This window comes from Carettochelys insculpta, chromosome 3 (assembly GCF_033958435.1).
Source record: "Carettochelys insculpta isolate YL-2023 chromosome 3, ASM3395843v1, whole genome shotgun sequence".
NCBI classification, from domain to species: Eukaryota; Metazoa; Chordata; order Testudines; family Carettochelyidae; genus Carettochelys; species Carettochelys insculpta.
Genome location: NC_134139.1, coordinates 109,778,095 through 109,794,951, shown reverse-complemented (window position 1 = coordinate 109,794,951; position 16,857 = coordinate 109,778,095). Strand labels below are relative to the sequence as shown.

Sequence of the window (16,857 nt, the reverse complement as noted above, 5' to 3'; positions counted from 1 at the left end):
ATTCTTCCCACAGTTTGTGACGATGAATGCACAGGACTCCTTCTAAGTGACTTGGATCGTCTAAACCAGATGATTCTCAGTGTCAACCTCAGCGGCCCACTGCCTGCTCCGTATAAAACATTGTATGGTTTTGAAAATACGACACAGGAATTGAAGGTATATGCACAGTGCACATGCATCAATCCAACACTTCGGGACAAACACATATACATTTTCCTATACATATAACCATGGACGGAGGTAGGGAAGAAAAAAAGGAAAGATTTAATTACTTCAGACTTGTCACAGTTGGTAAATAGTTATTGCAATTATGTATTTTGACTTATGATAATAAGCAAATCATGCATTGATAATTTATTCTGCACTTGAATGGAAGGAAATTTATTGCAGACATTGCGAAAATAAAAGCATTCTTGTTAACACTAGATACAGCAGTTATATTATAGTGAGTGCACTGTATATACTCTACCACATTCATATATTTAGTACCCTATATTAAAACATTTAAGGCTGGCAGGACAACTGAGTAAACAGTTTTGGATGGTTGTGACATTAGTCATTAGTGTCAAAAAAGGAGTTGATTCTGCAGTGAGAAGAAAGCTTTGATGTTTCTTCTCTCCATTATTTCTGAAGCCCTGAAATCCAGCAAATGAAATTTTTTTGCAGCATTTGCTATCACCTCAACGAGCACCAAAGAGACTCATTCAGTTGGCACAAAAAAACCTGGATACCCTTGTGACAGAGATGGATGAGCTACTGACAAGGGTAAGTCTGTAGCATTCTGAGGTAAAGCTAGGAACTTGTTTAAAGGGGTGTTTCTAAGTGACTGACAGAATTCTTTTTGAATATGAATTAAATGTGACATAATGACTGAATTATAAATTGCTTTTCATTCTCAAAGGGTAAGTTTGAAATCACATCTCCAGTTTCTCCTGGCATCATCTTTTTCTGGGGACTATATGTGGAAATGTGTTCGTTCCTAATTTTATAAAGGGTAAATAGGAAGACCTGGGTAGTTATAAGCCCAGTCAACTTGATGTCAATCCTAGGCCAGATAATGAAGTGGGTCATATGGAATATTTTTAATAAAGTATTAAAGGAAGGTAATATAATTAGTTCATATCAACATGAATTTATGAAAAGCAGATCCTGTCAAACTAACTTGCTATCTTTTTGATAACATCACTAGTTTGGTTGATAAAGACAATAGTATTAACATAATATACTTAAACTTCTGTAAGGCATTTGAGTTGGTACTGCATAATATTTTGATTAAAAACAAGATATAAATATTATATCTATATAATATAAACATAATGAAATAAAATTAACATTGTACACAGTAAATGAAATCAAAATTGACTGACTGATAGGGGTCCAATTGTAATTGGGGAATCAACATCAGGCTTTCGAGGCTTCCATACGTTATTTAACCTTATCACTGGCCTAGAAGACAACAAAGAATTTTCACTGATAACGGTTGCAGAGGAGGCACAAACTGGGTGATTGTTAAACAATGAAGAGGACAGGTCACTCATTTGAAGAGATCTGGATCACTGTGTATGTTGGGTGCAAACAAAAATCTGTGTTTTAATATCACAGAATCATAGGGCTGGAATAGACCTCAGGAAGTCATCTAGTCCAGCCCCCTGCTTCAAGCAGGATCAACCACCACTAAGTCATCACAGCCAGGACCTTGTGAAGCCAGGACTTAAAAACCTAGAGGGATGGAGAATCCACCACCTCTCTATGCAACGCATTCCAATGCTTCACCACCCTCCTGGTGAAGTAGTTTTTCCTAGTATCTAACCTACACCTCTCCTTCTTCAACTTCAGACCATTGCTCCTTGTTCTGCCATCTGACACCACTGAGAACAGTTTCTCACCTTCCTCTTTAGAGCTCCCCTTCAGGAAGTTGAAGGCTGCTCTTAAATCACCCTTAAGTCTTCTCTTCTGTAAACTAAACAAGCCCAAATCCCTCAGCCTGTTCTCATAGGTCTTGTGCTCGAGCCCCTTAATCATTTTTATTGCCCTCTGCTGAACCTGCTCCAGCAAATCCACATCCTTTTTATACTGGGGGGCCCAAAACTGGACACAATATTCCAGATGTGGCCTCACCAGTGCCGAATAGAGCGGCATACTTACTTCTCTAGATCTGCTCGAAATGCTCCTCCTAATGTACCCTAATATGTCACTAGCCTTCTTGGCTACAAGGGCACACTGTTTACTCATATCCAGCCTTTCATCCACCGTAACCCCTTGGTCTCTTTCCATTGTATGGCTGCTGAGCCAGTCGGTCCTCAGCCTATAACAATGCTTGGGATTCTTCCGCCCCAGGTTCAGGACTCCACATTTCTTCTTGTTGAACCTCATCAGATTTCTTTTGTCCCAGTCCTCCAATTTATCCAGGTCACTCTGGATTCTCTCTCTACCCTCCAATGTATCTACCTCTCCGCCTAGTTTTGTATCAACTGCAAACTTGCTGAGGATGCAATCCAGTCCCTCATCCAGGTCATTAATAAAGATGTTGAATAACACCAGCTCCAGAACTGAACCTTGCGGCACTCCGCTTGAAACCGACTGCCATCCAGATATTGAGCCATTGACCACTACCCATTGGGCCCAACTGTCAAGCCAGCTTTCTATCCATTTTATAGTCCAGGGATCCAATCCATATTTCCTTAACTTATGGACAAGAATGTTGTGGGATACTGTATCAAAAGCTTTGCTGAAGTCAAGGTATATCACATCCACTGACTTCCCCATGTCCACAGAGCCTGTTACCTAACAGGGTGCCCAAAGGTAGGTTTTGCATTTCTATTGGTAGTGCACATTCATATGCGCATCAGCATACATAAAAATTTATTCTTTAAATGGATGGAAAAAAATATGCACATGGAAAAGATTAGAGGGAAAATTGATTTAGGGGTAAAGAGAGAAGGCCATAATTAAACAATGGGAGAATGAACATGGGAAGCAGCATATCTGAGAAAGACAGCAGGGTTGTGGTGAAGCTGAACGTGTGTTCCCATTGTGACAGTGTAGCTGAACAAAAAAAAAAAAACCTAATGCAGTCATGGGATGCATAAAGAGGAGAATTTCAAGTAGAAGTAAAGAACTGGAGAAATGGTCTGAGGTAAATAGGTTGTGAAATTCAGTAAGGACAAATGCAAAATACTCCACTTAGGAAGGAACAGTCCGTTGCACAAGAGGGCCGTTTCTGCACATGCCACTTGTTCCAAAAGCGACATGCTAATAAACAGCCCAGAAAATGCTAATGAAGTGCAGATGTAAATTTCCGGCACCTTATTAGCATACAGTCACACACTCCAAGACAGCTGTGTAGAAGCGTGGCCCCTGAAGATCTCCCAGAAGGAATTCCTCTCTCTGGAAGCCCCATTTCCCTGAAAATTTTCAGGGAGATGGAGCTTCCAGAGAAAGGATTTCCTTCCAGGAGCTCCCTGGGGGCCACACTTCTACAAGGCTGTTTTGGAGTCCAGAAGAGCTTCTTCCGGACTCTGAATCATGTGACTGTATGCTAATGAGGTGGTGGAAATTTACATCTGTGCCTCATTAACATTTTCCAGGCTGTTTATTAGCGTGCCACTTTCGGAACAAGCGTTGTGTAGAAATGGCCATTCATACTGGGACATTACTTTCTACCGTGGAAAGGTATTTAGGGGTCATAGTGGACCACAAGCTAAACTGACATTGTTGCAAAACAGCTAACATCATTCTGGGATGTATTAACAGGAGTGTTGTAATCAAGACAGAAAACGTAATTCTGCTCTTTTCTTGGCTGATTAGGGCTCAGCTGAAGTCTTGTGTCTAGTTCTGGATGTGACATTTCAGGAAAGATGTAGACAAATTGGAAAACATCTAGAGAAAAGCAATAAAAATGATTAAAGGTCTAGAAAACATGACTATGAGGGAAAAATGAAAGAACTGGGTTTGCTGAGTACGGAAAAGAGAAGACTGAGAGGGGACATGATAACAGCTTTCAAATACCTAAAAGGGTGTTACAAGGAGGAGCAATAAAATTACTCTCCTTAGTCTCTGTTGATGAGACAAGGAGCAGTGGGCTTAAACTGCAGCAGGGAAGGGTTAGAGTGGACATTAAATAAAAATTTCCTAACTGTCAGGGTGGTTAAGTACCAGAATAAACTCGCTCAAGAGGCTGTGGAATCTTCATCATTGGAGATTTTTAAAGTGCAAGCTAGACAAATGCCAGTCTGGGATGGTCTAAGTCAGGGGTTGTTAATAAGAAGCCCACAAGCTGTATACAGGCTGCCAGATGCTTGTTTACCTGTTTGTCCAAACATATGGCCACTCCCAGCTCATGTTGGCCGTGGTTCACCATAACTGGCCAATGGGAGCTCTGGGAAGTGGTGGCCCGGCCTACACTGTTTCCTGCAGCTCTTATTGACCAAAAACAGTGAACTGTAGCCAATAGGAGCTGTGAGCAGCCATACCTGCAGATAAAGCTGTTAAACTGCATCTGGCCAACAGGCTGTTTACTGTCCAGCCCTAATCTAAGTGGTGCTGGTCCTGCAATGGGTGCAGGGAACTGGCTTTGATGGTTCCTTCCAGTTCTGTGATTTTATGAAGTTATTTTACTTCTGTATTTGGTGCTTGGGTGACCATCACTGAAAGTGTATAGGTTTGATTATAGTCTATAAGTATCTACGTGGAGAATAAATACTTAATATACAAAACATCAATCTAGCATAGAGAGATATAACATGATCCAAGGGCTGGAAGTTGAAGCTACACACATTCAGACAGGAAATGAGGTGTAAAGTTTAAATGGGAGTAATTAATCATTGGAAGACGTTACAAGAGTTGTGATGGATTTTCCATCCGTGACAATATTTAAATGAGGATTGGATTTTTTTTTTTTCTAAAAGATCGGCTTCAAGGAACTAGTTTGGAGAAGTTCTAAGGCCTGTGTTGTACAGGAGGTCGGACCAGATGATCACAATGGTCCTGTCTTGCTTGGGACGCTATGAATCCCTTGAAAAGTACAATTAACTCTTTCAAATAGATCAGTGATCTAGCTCATTCTTTCATATCCCCTGGACCTGATTATCTCAGAGAAATAATACACGTTTGTGGGACTGCTTCTCACACACAGGTTCACTGCATGTTCACACTGGAGAAGTAAAGTGCCAAGGCGGTCTCAAGACAAATTATAGAAAAAGTTTTGCTGGTTCTGCATTTTGGTTTTCCTATTTTAAGTAATCAAATGATCTGTTTGTTGGGGTAGCTCATTTCTTGTTTGGCTGTACAACAATGGTTCTTAATCTGTTCATCACTGCGGGCCATATATGCAGCTATCTATGGCTACGTCTACTCTGGCCCCTCCCTTTCAAAACGGGCATGCAAACATGCTGTGTCGAAATTGCTAATGAGACATTGATATGAATATTCATAACCTCATTTACATAATGGCACCCACTTGCAACATCTAATGTGCTGCTTTCAAAATGCAAACTAGCTGTGTAGACACAGTTCCTTTGAAAGGAAGCCCCGCTTTCGAAAGCACCCTTCTTCCTACTTTTTTCAGAGCAATTCTGAAATAGCTATTTTGAAATAGGGCTATTACACATAAAAATGTATTTCAAACTATTTCAAAATGCATAGTCTGCACAAATAGTGTCTATTTCCAATTAGCTATTTTGAGATAAGTGCTGTTAAGACAGGGGAATAGGTATTCCTTGTAAAATAAGGGTTACTTATTCTGAAATAACTTAACCACTATTTCAGGGATTCCCAAATTATGGGTCGGGACCCAGACATAGGTCACGATTAGATTTGTTGAGGGTCAACAGCAGCTCAGAGCTGCATGTGCGTCTTAAAGAAGCCATTTGCAGCTCCTTAATGCTTCCACATCCAGCAGCTATCTCTATCAATAGAAAAGCAATTATGCATTACAAAGACAGCTTCTCCACCTTTTATATTTGTAGCCATCCTAGGCAAGCCATTTAATAGACTCTTGCAGTAAATAATTTTGCCACCCCTCTTCCCTCCCGCCTTTTGCCCCCCCCTTCTGTGCTATGTAGCTGATTTGTCAGTTTTCATTTTTTTGTTTGTATCTCCCCCAGCCCCTGAGTGTGACTCATCTAGCCCCTCCAGCCTCTGAGTGTGATCCCCAGCCCCTAAGTGTGACTCCCCAGCCTCCCAGCCCAAATGTAACCCCCCCAGCCCAAGTGTGACTCACCCAACCTGAGTGTGACCCCGCTAGCCTCTGAATGTGACCACCCCAACCCGAGTGTGGGGTTTAAGCTGGTGGATTAGTGGGGAAGCAGTTTGGGGATAAGGGTCTTTCCCCTACCACAACTCAGATCGGTAATAAACAACTGTAATAAATGTAGTGTTATTATTTCATTATTATTCATGTATTTTCCCTTTTTCTATAAAATAACTATTATGAATATATAAACATGAGGGGACACAATTTTATATTATTGCCTCAGGCACAAAATTAGCTACTTACGGCACTGCTCCCATCCTCTCCCCGGTTTTTGAGTTGCCTTGGGTCACCAAGTCTTCCTGAATTGTCCAAATGGGTCCCCATCTGGGAAAGGCTGGGAACCACTGCGCTATTTCGAATTTAGATGTTAGGACAGTTATTTCAAAACAATAGCTGTTATTTTGAAATAACTATGCTCTGTAGACCTACCCTATGTGTAATGTGGGCTACATCCACATCGCATGTGCACTACCTAAATGGTCCTGAGGATACAGTAAACCTTGATTTAATGGACTTACTGGGAGGTAGGGGTGACGGTTAATGCTGAGAGTCTGTTATATCCAAATGCTGTACTTGTATAATGATGCACTGACCTTCCCAGCCCATCACTCACCCCCTCCTCTGCTCGCCCTTCCCTTCCTCTCTTCTGTACCATTCTTCCCGTCACAGCTTCATCTCCCTATCCCAATTACTGGGAAAGGAGCTGCATGCAGGCCTGGCTCCTTCCAACGCCTGTGGCACCAGCGTGCTCAGCGCTGCAGCTTCTCTGGCCCCGGTAGAGGCGCCAGCCATTCTGGTGGCCCCAGGGGCAGCTTTGGCTCTGGTTCTGGTGGCTCTGCTGAGTCACCGGCATTTACTTTCTGTGGTGGGGGACTGGTGGTCCGTTATTTCCAAAGTCTGCTAAATTGGGGTTCGTTGACTCCAAGGTGTACTGTGTTTTATGAGCTGTAGCCAAGTGATGATTGGGCTGCAGGAGGGCTGAGGCTTAATAACTATTGCTGTGGAGGATACAGTGCTGTGAGTTGTTTCCATTTCTAAGTAGTAAGTTGCACAGGAAGACAGAGAAATTTCTGATTTTAAATCAAATATAGTTGTCACAAAGAGTCAATCAGTGGAGCTATCTAACTTGCATTTACAGCACTAAATCAAGTAATTTTAAAGCATCTTTATTTTGAGGAGGTGAGGATCTCTGGTTGTTATTTGTACTGGTTGTTTGCTTCTGTTTTTAAGAAAGCTTTTATTTCAGATTAGAGCTTCAGTGCAGAGATTGAAACATGGATAGGTTATCAGAAAGAGAGTTTAAGAGGAAAATAATATAAAGTGTGCCACCTAATGGTCAAGGATGCTAAGAACGGGAATTGTTAGCAGCAGAGATGAAGTTCAGATATCTGGTGGAACATTAATATGAAGGATTGGCAGACCTGCAGAGAGATGATGATCAACCAAATAGTTAAATTGCTCCTTGAGAAATTAATTAACAGACACAGACACATACCTATGCATATACATTAAGAAAGGGAGCGTGCGTGTGTACTCCAAATATTAATGTAAAGGCGGCTCATTGATTATTTCTTTATTTTCATTTTTAATACAAATTTTGAAGTCTTTGGCATCACAGACCTTAAACTGAAGAAGACCTTTATAACTGCAAGCAGGGGAAATAATATTTCCTAGATTAGGGGTTCCTGAAGAAAATTGTTGTACATTTACTGCAAAGAATGGGAGAAAAACATTACTTCAACTTATTACCATTCCTTCTCTGTTGTATCCAGTCAGAACATCTTCTCCTCCCACCTTCTCCTCCACTTTTTCCTTCCCTACAGCTTGGCTGTCATCCTCCTATCAATGTCTGCTGTCTCCCCCTTCCATCCACACTACTTCATCCACCGACATTCAGATTCACTGCCAGTTCATTCACCTTCACATTCACAGCCTCTTTAGCGAAGTATCTGGTGCTTGCTTGATCTTCCTTTTCCTTCACCTATTCTTTTCTCTCCCTCTGGGCCTCCATTTAATTTTATTCTCCCTCACTCACATTCCTGTTCATTCATTTCTTCCAACTCCTCCTCACGGAGACTCAAAGGCCGTTTCTACACAGGCAAGATCTTCCGGAAAAACGGTGCCTTCTTCCAGAACATCTGAGTGGCGTCTACACATGCAAGATGCTCTTTCGGATTTCTTCCAGAAGAAGGTGCCCGCTCCTCCGGATTCCGGATTCAGTTTCAGAATCAGAAAGAGGACCTTCTTCCGGAAGATTCATCCGGAAAAAGGCATGTGCAGATGTTTCCAGACTGCTTCTTCTGAAAGAAGCAGTCGTCCATGGCAGCAGCCTGCTGGAGAGCGGGGCCGCTCTAGACACCCCCAGTGAGCCTCTATGGTCCCCCTGTCCTTGCAGCCTTTAAAGCTGCAAGGACCCAGAGACCCCATGGCAGGAAGCTGAGAGTGTGAGACAGGCAGCACATGCAGGGCTGTCTGCCACACTCCCCTGAGGCCGCCCAGTGCCCAGCGAGTCCCAACCCACAGGGATGGCTAGCCGGCCACCACCCTGCACTGCCCAGGGGAGCCCCAGGAACCCAGAGGAGGGCAGCCAGGACCCCGACCAGGCTCCAAAATGGAGGGCCCCCTCTTGGACTAAGCCAGAGCTCCAGGACCTCCTGGGGCTCTGGCATGATGAGGAGGTCCTCTGGGACACCAGCGGGCACCAGAGGAATGTCCCAGCATTTGCCTGCCTCGCCCAGGGCCTGGCTGCCTGTGGCCATCCCTCCTGGACACTGGAGCAGGTCAGGTGCAAGGTGAAGGAGCTGCGGCAGGGGTACATGAGGGCCCAGAACAGCGCCGCAGATCCAGCCATGCCTCTGCCAGCTGACGCTTCTACTGGGAGCTGCAGGACCTCCTGGCTGCAGGCGATGCCTCCCCACCCCACGTCACTGTGGAGACAGCCACAACCGAACCCCCTGCCGCACTGGAGGAGGAGGACAAGGGACCCGCAACTGTGCATGTCCCATCTGATGGGGAATCCACGGACGGGTCCCTCGTCTTTGTGGTGACCTCCACTGCCAGCAGCCAGGCCCCCTCCAGTCGACATATACAAGGCCACCTCAGGTAAGTGTGCACAGTGGAAAAGCACAGTGGGGGGAGGGGGACACCTGGGCCCCTGCCCCGGGCCCTGAAGCCCTAAAGCCTTTCCCTGGTTTGGAACCAGGGCACATCCATGCCTGCAAGCAGCACCCAGCTCCCTCTCACATGGAGCGCCCCCCAAGCATGCTGAGCCCCACTCCCCCCCGCAGCAGAACTGCATCCAGAAATCCCCACAGCTGAGCCCCCCCAGCCCAAAAGCCCATTGCCAGGGTGGGCCACCGTGAATAGCGCCCCAGCTCTGGCATCATGCCAGAGCGGTCGCAGCGGCGAGTGCACGCAAGCCCGCACGGTGGCCTCCCTTGGCATGTGCCCTTCCCAGGGGTCTGTGGAGGGGATAACCAGCTGGGGAGACTGGGGCCATGCCACCCAGGTGCCAGATGTGGCACTGACTTCCCCGTCTACCCCCACCCTCTCTTTCTTAACAGTGGTACCATCTGAGGGCTGGGGCAGCCGGATGAGGAGCACGGGGCCCACCAGCCCCATCCAGGCTGGAGGACCCAGCAGCCCCCCAGCTGGACCTGCACCAGCCCCCACAGCATGGTGGCCGTGGGTGCGCCAGAACTGACACAGCTGCCACGAGGAGGAGGTCGTGGCCTACATGGTGGCTCCTGCCAGCAGAATGCCCTCGCCAAAAGACGGCTGGCCCTCGATGAGGCCGAGCTGCAGTGGAGGCAGGACACATGGGGGGAGGTGGGGGGGATGCTCCACACCTTGTGCGGGGCCCTAGTGGGCCAGCCCCCAGCCTCCCCAGCTGTCCCCCCACAGTCACCCCCGGAAGTCCCCTTTGAGCTCCCCCACAGTCCCCCTGGAGGTCCTCCCCAAAACCCCTCCTGTCCCCCCCACAGTCCCCCCTGAGCCCCTCCCTTCTGCTGCCCCAGCTGCCTTCCCCGCATTACCCCCTGCTGGCCTCCCACTGGTCCATCAGCTGCTCTGTGCCCCCAGCCCATGGCCCTGAGGCCCTGGCCACCTGACTGCCCCCGGGCCTGCTGGATGCTGCACTGAGGGACCTCGCAGCATGGCTTGTGGCCATGGTGGGCCCCATGGAGAGTTTCCCAAGCCACAATCCACCCCCCCGGCCCCTTCGCTGAGGCTGGGCCAGATGCCGACCAACTCTACCTGCCGGTGCTTCCCGCCCCATCAGCACCCCATAGGGGACCGCACACCCAGGGTAGGAGGGGGGATCATGCACCCGGGGTGGGAGGGGGGACCGCGGGTGCAGGGGCTCTTGGCCTTCCATCCCATCCCTTGGTTAGGGCCCCCCAACATTCCTGCCCCAGTCCCTGCCCAGGTTTAAGTGCCCTGTCCCCTTACCCCCATGTATATAGTTCACTCCCTATCAGGTTTTGGTTGTTACTTTTATTATTCACCATTTACTGCTGGCATTGCTCATGGTCGTTAATGGTTGAGAGTTAAATATATGTTAGCATTCAGCACCCCGTGTCCCTGATTGCTGTGCGGGAGGGTAGAGGGTTGGGGTGTGCACATGAGGGTGTGGGGCGGGCCTATGGGGATGGGTGCAGGGGTTAGTAGTCCCCTTGGCTGAATGCCTCCCAAAGCGCCTCCGGGATCCGGAGCCCGTCATGGTCGAGCCACTGGTTGGGGGCCACAGCGGGCTGCTGATAGTGGGAGGCCAGCTCCGCCATCCAGCCCTGGGGTAGGGTCCCCTCACGTGCCTCGATGAGGTTGTGGAGCATGCAGCAGGCGGCCATGACCCTCAGGACGTTCTCTACCCCCACATCGAGGCGCATGAAGAGACACCTGAACTGCACCTTCAGATGGCCAAAAGCGCATTTGACAGGATACCAGGCCTGTGTGAGCTGGGCATTAAACAGCCCCTGGGGGGGCGGGTGTGGGGTGGCCTGTGTATGGGCACATCAACCAGGGCTGGAGTGGGTAGGGCAGGTCACCCACAAGGCAAAGGGGCATCATGACGTCCCTGGTGGCATACTCCCTCCAGGGCACGAATGTCCCGGCCTTCATCCTGTGGAACAGGGTGGAATTCCACAGGATCTGCGTGTCATGTGCCCTGCGCAGCCAGCCGACATAAATGTCCGTGAACTTCCCATGGACGTCCACCACCACCTGGAGCATGATGGAGTGGTACCCCTTGCGGTTGACATATTGGCTGCTACTGTGATTGGGATATGAGTCCCATTGATCACCCTGAAGCAATGGGGGAACCTGAGTACAGCCAAGCCCTCAATGACTGTGTCCAGGTCCCCGATGCTCACCAGCCGCCACACCAGCACGTGTTTGATGGCCCTCATGACCTGCAGGGGAATGGGCGCACTCGTAAGCATACGCAGAGGGGTCCCTCCCCCTCTCCCTTCCACCCCCTCCCTCCCTACCAGGCCACCCTGCTGAGGGACCCCTCCAGCAGCAGCCATGTGGTATCCCTTCTGGACTAGGCCTGCCTGTCCTCCTGGCCCTGCTCCCTCTCAATCGGTGCCTGGGGTCCCCTGAGCCCGCCGGCCCCCTCCCTCCCACTGGTGGGGCAGGGTCTGGGGCAGGGCTCACTGTCCAAAGCCCAACCCCCAGTCTGTCCTTGGCACCACCTCTTCCAAGACAGGGATCCAGGCCTTCTCTCCCACCCCCACCACCTTGCCTCTGAGCCTGCAGTGGTTGTTGGCCTCACTGCTCATGCCCTTTAACAAGTGCTCCTCTCCACTCCTATGTAGTTGTCCTGAAAATCCACATGAGCTAAGAAACAACCACCCACCCCAGGAGGGCAGGAACAGTTTTTAAAGCGAGGGTGCTGAGAGCAATTGAACCAAACTGTAAATTTTGTAAATAATGGAAACCATTTCAAGACCGGGGGTGCTGCAGCGCCCCGCACCCCTCTACTTCCAGCACTTATGACCCACCCTGTCTGAATCCTCCTTATTTTCATTCACTGTGGTCCTAAACCTGTCTGAGCTCAGAAAACCTCTTGCCCCACACCTTAGCCTGCAAATCAAGATGTCCCTGTATCTATCCATCTTCACAATTCAGAAAATCCTGTTATTGGATCTGGGAAAATAGGGTGCTGAGGTAACGTTGGCTGTAGGTACTAGGAACCACATCCTTAACCACATTCTCCACAACTCCACACCCCACTGCCTTGTGGGTTATCCTGGGAAGGAGGAAGGCTAAGGGAGTAAACCCTGACAGAAAACCCAGAGTGGAGTCCGAAGGCAGTTCAGTGTCAACTTCTGGCACTGTCCCGGCAACTCCTGCAGCTGAGCTGGTACCAGACGTGGAGGTTATCCTCCCCTTTGGACTATATCAGTAAAGCCGAGAGGGGGACACTGGTGTCTGGGCAGCCCAGAGTCTCCATAGCAAATGCCCAGGCTCGCGCCCGGAGAGGTACTCCGGCGTTGCTGAACAGCGTTGCATCAACACGGGAGGCAACAGTTACCGGTTATAAGCTCTTGCTCGATTGGCGTAGAGAACGAGCGCCAGGGGTTGCCTTCGACAGTGGGAGGGATCCTCGCATCTCACTGGACAGTCACCACCCGCCTCAAGCTGGGCAGCCCCCAGCCAATAGGGTACTGTCCCGCCACAGTTCACCTGCCTCACTGGGTGCGTGAGGCTTAAGGTTCCTGAACCTGACAAGTGACTGAAATTTGGGCACCAGGCAAACCAATAAGAAAATCAACAAGAAATGAGAAACATCAACAATTCAAGCTTGCTTGCTGGAATGTGCGGACCATGCTGACTGGCTTGACTGAAGATCTTCAGGCCATCAGTGACACCCGCAAGACTGCTGTCATCAATGAGGAACTGAAGAGGCTCCGAGTTGATATCGCTGCACTGCAAGAGACGCGACTTGCAGATTCGGGATCTCTAAAGGAAAAGGACTACACATTTTTCTGGCAGGGTAAAGCCCAAGAAGAACCCAGAGAGCATGGTGTTGGCTTCGCTGTCAGAAACACCCTTTTACAAATGGTTGATTTAGTCATGGGCGGATCAGAAAGACTTCTTCAGATCACGCTTTAAACTTGCGCCGGTCCTGTCCACCTGATCAGCGCTTATGCCCCAACCCTGTACGCCACACCAGAAGTAAAAGACAAGTTCTATGATGTGCTTAGTGCTGCTGTAGCACAAATACCTGTTCGTGAACAACTGTACATCTTGGGTGACTTCAATGCAAGAGTTGGAGCTGATTGGGCCTCATGGCCTTCCTGCTTAGGACACTTCGGTGTGGGAAAAATGAATGAAAATGGACAGCGTCTCTTTGAACTGTGCATGTACCACAATCTGTGCATCACAAACACATTCTTCCAAACGAAGCCACAGCACAGAGTGTCATGGAGACACCCACGCTCGAAGCACTGGCATCAACTAGATGTGGTCATCACTAGGCATAACAACCTAAAAAACGTCCTTCTGACACGCAGCTATCATAGTGCTGACTGCGATACAGATCACTCGCTAGTTTGCTCCAAGCTCAAGCTGAGACCCAAGAAGCTGTACTGCTGTAAACCTGCTGGAAGGCCCCGCATTGACGCCAGAAAGACGGCAAACTCGGAGAAAGCTGAAAAGTTCAGAGAGACCCTCCAGGAAAATCTGCGCAGCGGCCATGGGGGCGTCGATGCGACATCCAAATGGCAACATCTGAGGGATACAGTTTACAACACGGCCTTGTTGGTGTTTGGAAGAAGAGCTAGAAACACGAACGACTGGTTCGAAGCAAACTCCGATGAGATGATTCCAGTCATTGAAAAGAAGCATGCTGCACTCCTGGAGTACAAACGCTCACCGAGCCAGAGTACCCAGCAAGCACTTAGAGAGGCCAGAAGAACAGTACAGCAGACAGCCAGGCGCTGTGCCAACAACCACTGGCTGCAGTTATGCAGCAGCATCCAGACCTGTGCCGACTTTGGTAATCTCAGAGGAATGTACGAGGGTATGAAGAAGGCATTAGGACCCACCCAGAACAAGATGGCACCTCTGAAATCCAAATCTGGTGAAGTCATCGCTGACAAAGCCAAGCAGATGGAGCGCTGGGTTGAGCACTACTCCGAGCTGTACTCACACGAGAATGTTGTGGTTGACGCAGCCCTCGATGCCGTCGAGCTCCTACCAGTAATGGACGAACTGGATCAAGAACCGACTGTGGATGAACTGAAGACAGCCATCGACAGCATTGCAGCAGGAAAGGCCCCTGGTCAGGATGGTATACCACCAGAGGTAATCAAATGTGCCGCGGACACACTCCTGGAACCCCTGCATGAGCTGCTGTGCCTGTGCTGGAAAGAGGGTGAGGTTCCACAGGATATGCGTGACGCTAATATTGTAACATTGTATAAGAACAAAGGAGACAGAAGCAACTGCAACAACTACCGTGGAATCTCCCTCCTAAGCGTCACTGGTAAACTGTTCGCTCGCGTCATCCTTGGCAGACTCCAGAAGATTGCTGAGAGGGTGTACCCCGAATCGCAGTGCGGATTCCATGCAGAGAGGTCTACCGTTGACATGGTCTTCTCTCTGAGGCAGCTGCAGGAGAAGTGCAGGGAGCAGAGAAAGCCACTCCACATAGCCTTCATCGACTTGACCAAGGCTTTTGACTTGTTCAGCAGGGATGGTCTGTTCAAACTGCTCCACAAGATAGGCTGTCCTCCACGGTTACTCAAGATGATCCAGTCGTTCCACGAAAACATGAGAGGAACCATCCAATATGACGGCGCATTATCGGATGCTTTCAGAATCAGGAGCGGCGTCAAACAAGGATGCGTGCTTGCTCTGACATTGTTCGGGATCTTCTTCGCACTCCTCCTGAAGCATGCCTTTGGATCTTCAACAGAGGGCATCTTGCTGCACACAAGATCTGATGGGAAACTGTTTAACCTTGCAAGGCTGAGAGCTAAGACTAAGGTGCGAGAAGTCCTCATCAGAGACATGCTGTTCGCAGACGATGCTGCTGTAGTGTCTCACACAGAAGACCAGCTTCAAAAACTGCTGGATCAGTTCTCCAAAGTGTGCAAGGACTTTGGGCTTACCATCAGCCTAAAGAAGACAAATGTACTCTGTCAAGATGTTGCTGAATCCCCATCAATCAGCATTGACAACTATACGTTAGAGGTTGTCCACGAGTTCGTTTACCTCGGGTCCACCATCACTGACACCCTGTCGTTGGACACTGAGCTAAATAGGAGGATCGGAAAAGCGGCCACAACTCTGTCCAGACTCAGCAAGAGAGTGTGGAATAACAACAAGCTGTACACTCACACCAAAATGCAAGTCTACAGAGCCTGCATCCTCAGCACCCTCCTTTATGGCAGCGAGACTTGGACCCTGTATGCCCGCCAGGAAAAGAGGCTGAACGTCTTCCACTTGCGCTGCCTCAGGCGCATCCTTAGAATATCATGGAAGGACAGAGTTACCAACACAGCCGTCCACGAGCAAGCTGGAATCCCAACCATGCACACCCTCCTTAGGCAGCATCAGCTCCGCTGGCTTGGCCACGTCCACAGGATGAAGGATGGAAGGATTCCAAAAGACATCATGTATGTGTGAGCTAGCCTCTGGCAAAAGACCCCCCAGATGCCCCCAGTTGCGTTACAAAGATGTCTGCAAGAGAGACCTCAGAGAGGTAGACATCGAGCTGGACAACTGGGAAGAACTAGCAGACAACCGCAGCAGATGGAGGCAGGGGTTACACAAGGGCCTTCAGAAGGGAGAGTTGAAGATCAGACAGCTAGCAGAGGAGAAGCGAGCACACAGAAAGCACAATAAGGACTTGCCAGACACCCACTACATCTGCAAGAGATGCAGCAAGGACTGTCACTCTCGTGTGGGTCTTTATAGTCACAACAGACGCTGTAAATGAAGTCTTAAATTGAAACTTTAATGGGCGCGATCCATAGTCTGTGCAGACTGAAGGATGCCTACAGGTGCTAGGAAGTACTTCAAGGGCAATCCAAACTCTGCCTCAGTGCAGCCAGTCTGAATTAGCCAAATACATGCCTGCATTGCCTGTTCACTCTGCCTGAAGTATGTGTTCTGTAGAAGCCCTCGCTGGACCTATTTCCCCCGTAGCATGCAGAGAGTGGAAGCAGTACCACAGCAGAAGCCTGGCGGCCAATGGAGATCAGATCACACAGAAGGAGGAACAGGGCTGAGTACAGTGCTAATATTTGTATGGATTTCCAATTTGAAAAGGGATCCAAATGCAATGGAAAATAAAGATAACATATATGGATGTGTGCCACCTGTGGACCCTCGCCGTACAAGCCCCACCTGACTTAAAAGCATTGCCACTTCCCGAATATCAATGGGGTAGAACTTTGTCATCATAAAGGTTTTCTCTTGTGTCTAAAATTCTAGAGCATTTGAAGCCTCCCAGTCCTGTTTAAAAACTCATCCACAGATATCTCTATGCCACCCTCCTCTAGTTACAATCTGGCCAGCCTTGGTAGTTTCCCACAAAGGAGTTTTGAGACATTTACACATAAGCAGTATTTTCTTCCATTGAAACCTGCCCT

At 48.6% G+C, this 16,857-nt stretch overlaps 1 protein-coding gene across 4 annotated transcripts in view; it reads left to right on the top strand.

Annotated features, from left to right (window-relative positions):
• The window catches only part of LAMA2 (laminin subunit alpha 2), a 588,677-nt gene that overhangs the window by 425,248 nt on the left and 146,572 nt on the right, over nucleotides 1-16,857 (top strand). For all 4 annotated transcript variants that reach the window (XM_074990592.1, XM_074990590.1, XM_074990591.1 and 1 more), the window contains 2 exons: nucleotides 14-156; nucleotides 667-765. In XM_074990592.1, the coding sequence (XP_074846693.1) occupies nucleotides 14-156; nucleotides 667-765 (242 nt within the window). The remainder of the gene's footprint in view (nucleotides 1-13; nucleotides 157-666; nucleotides 766-16,857) is intronic.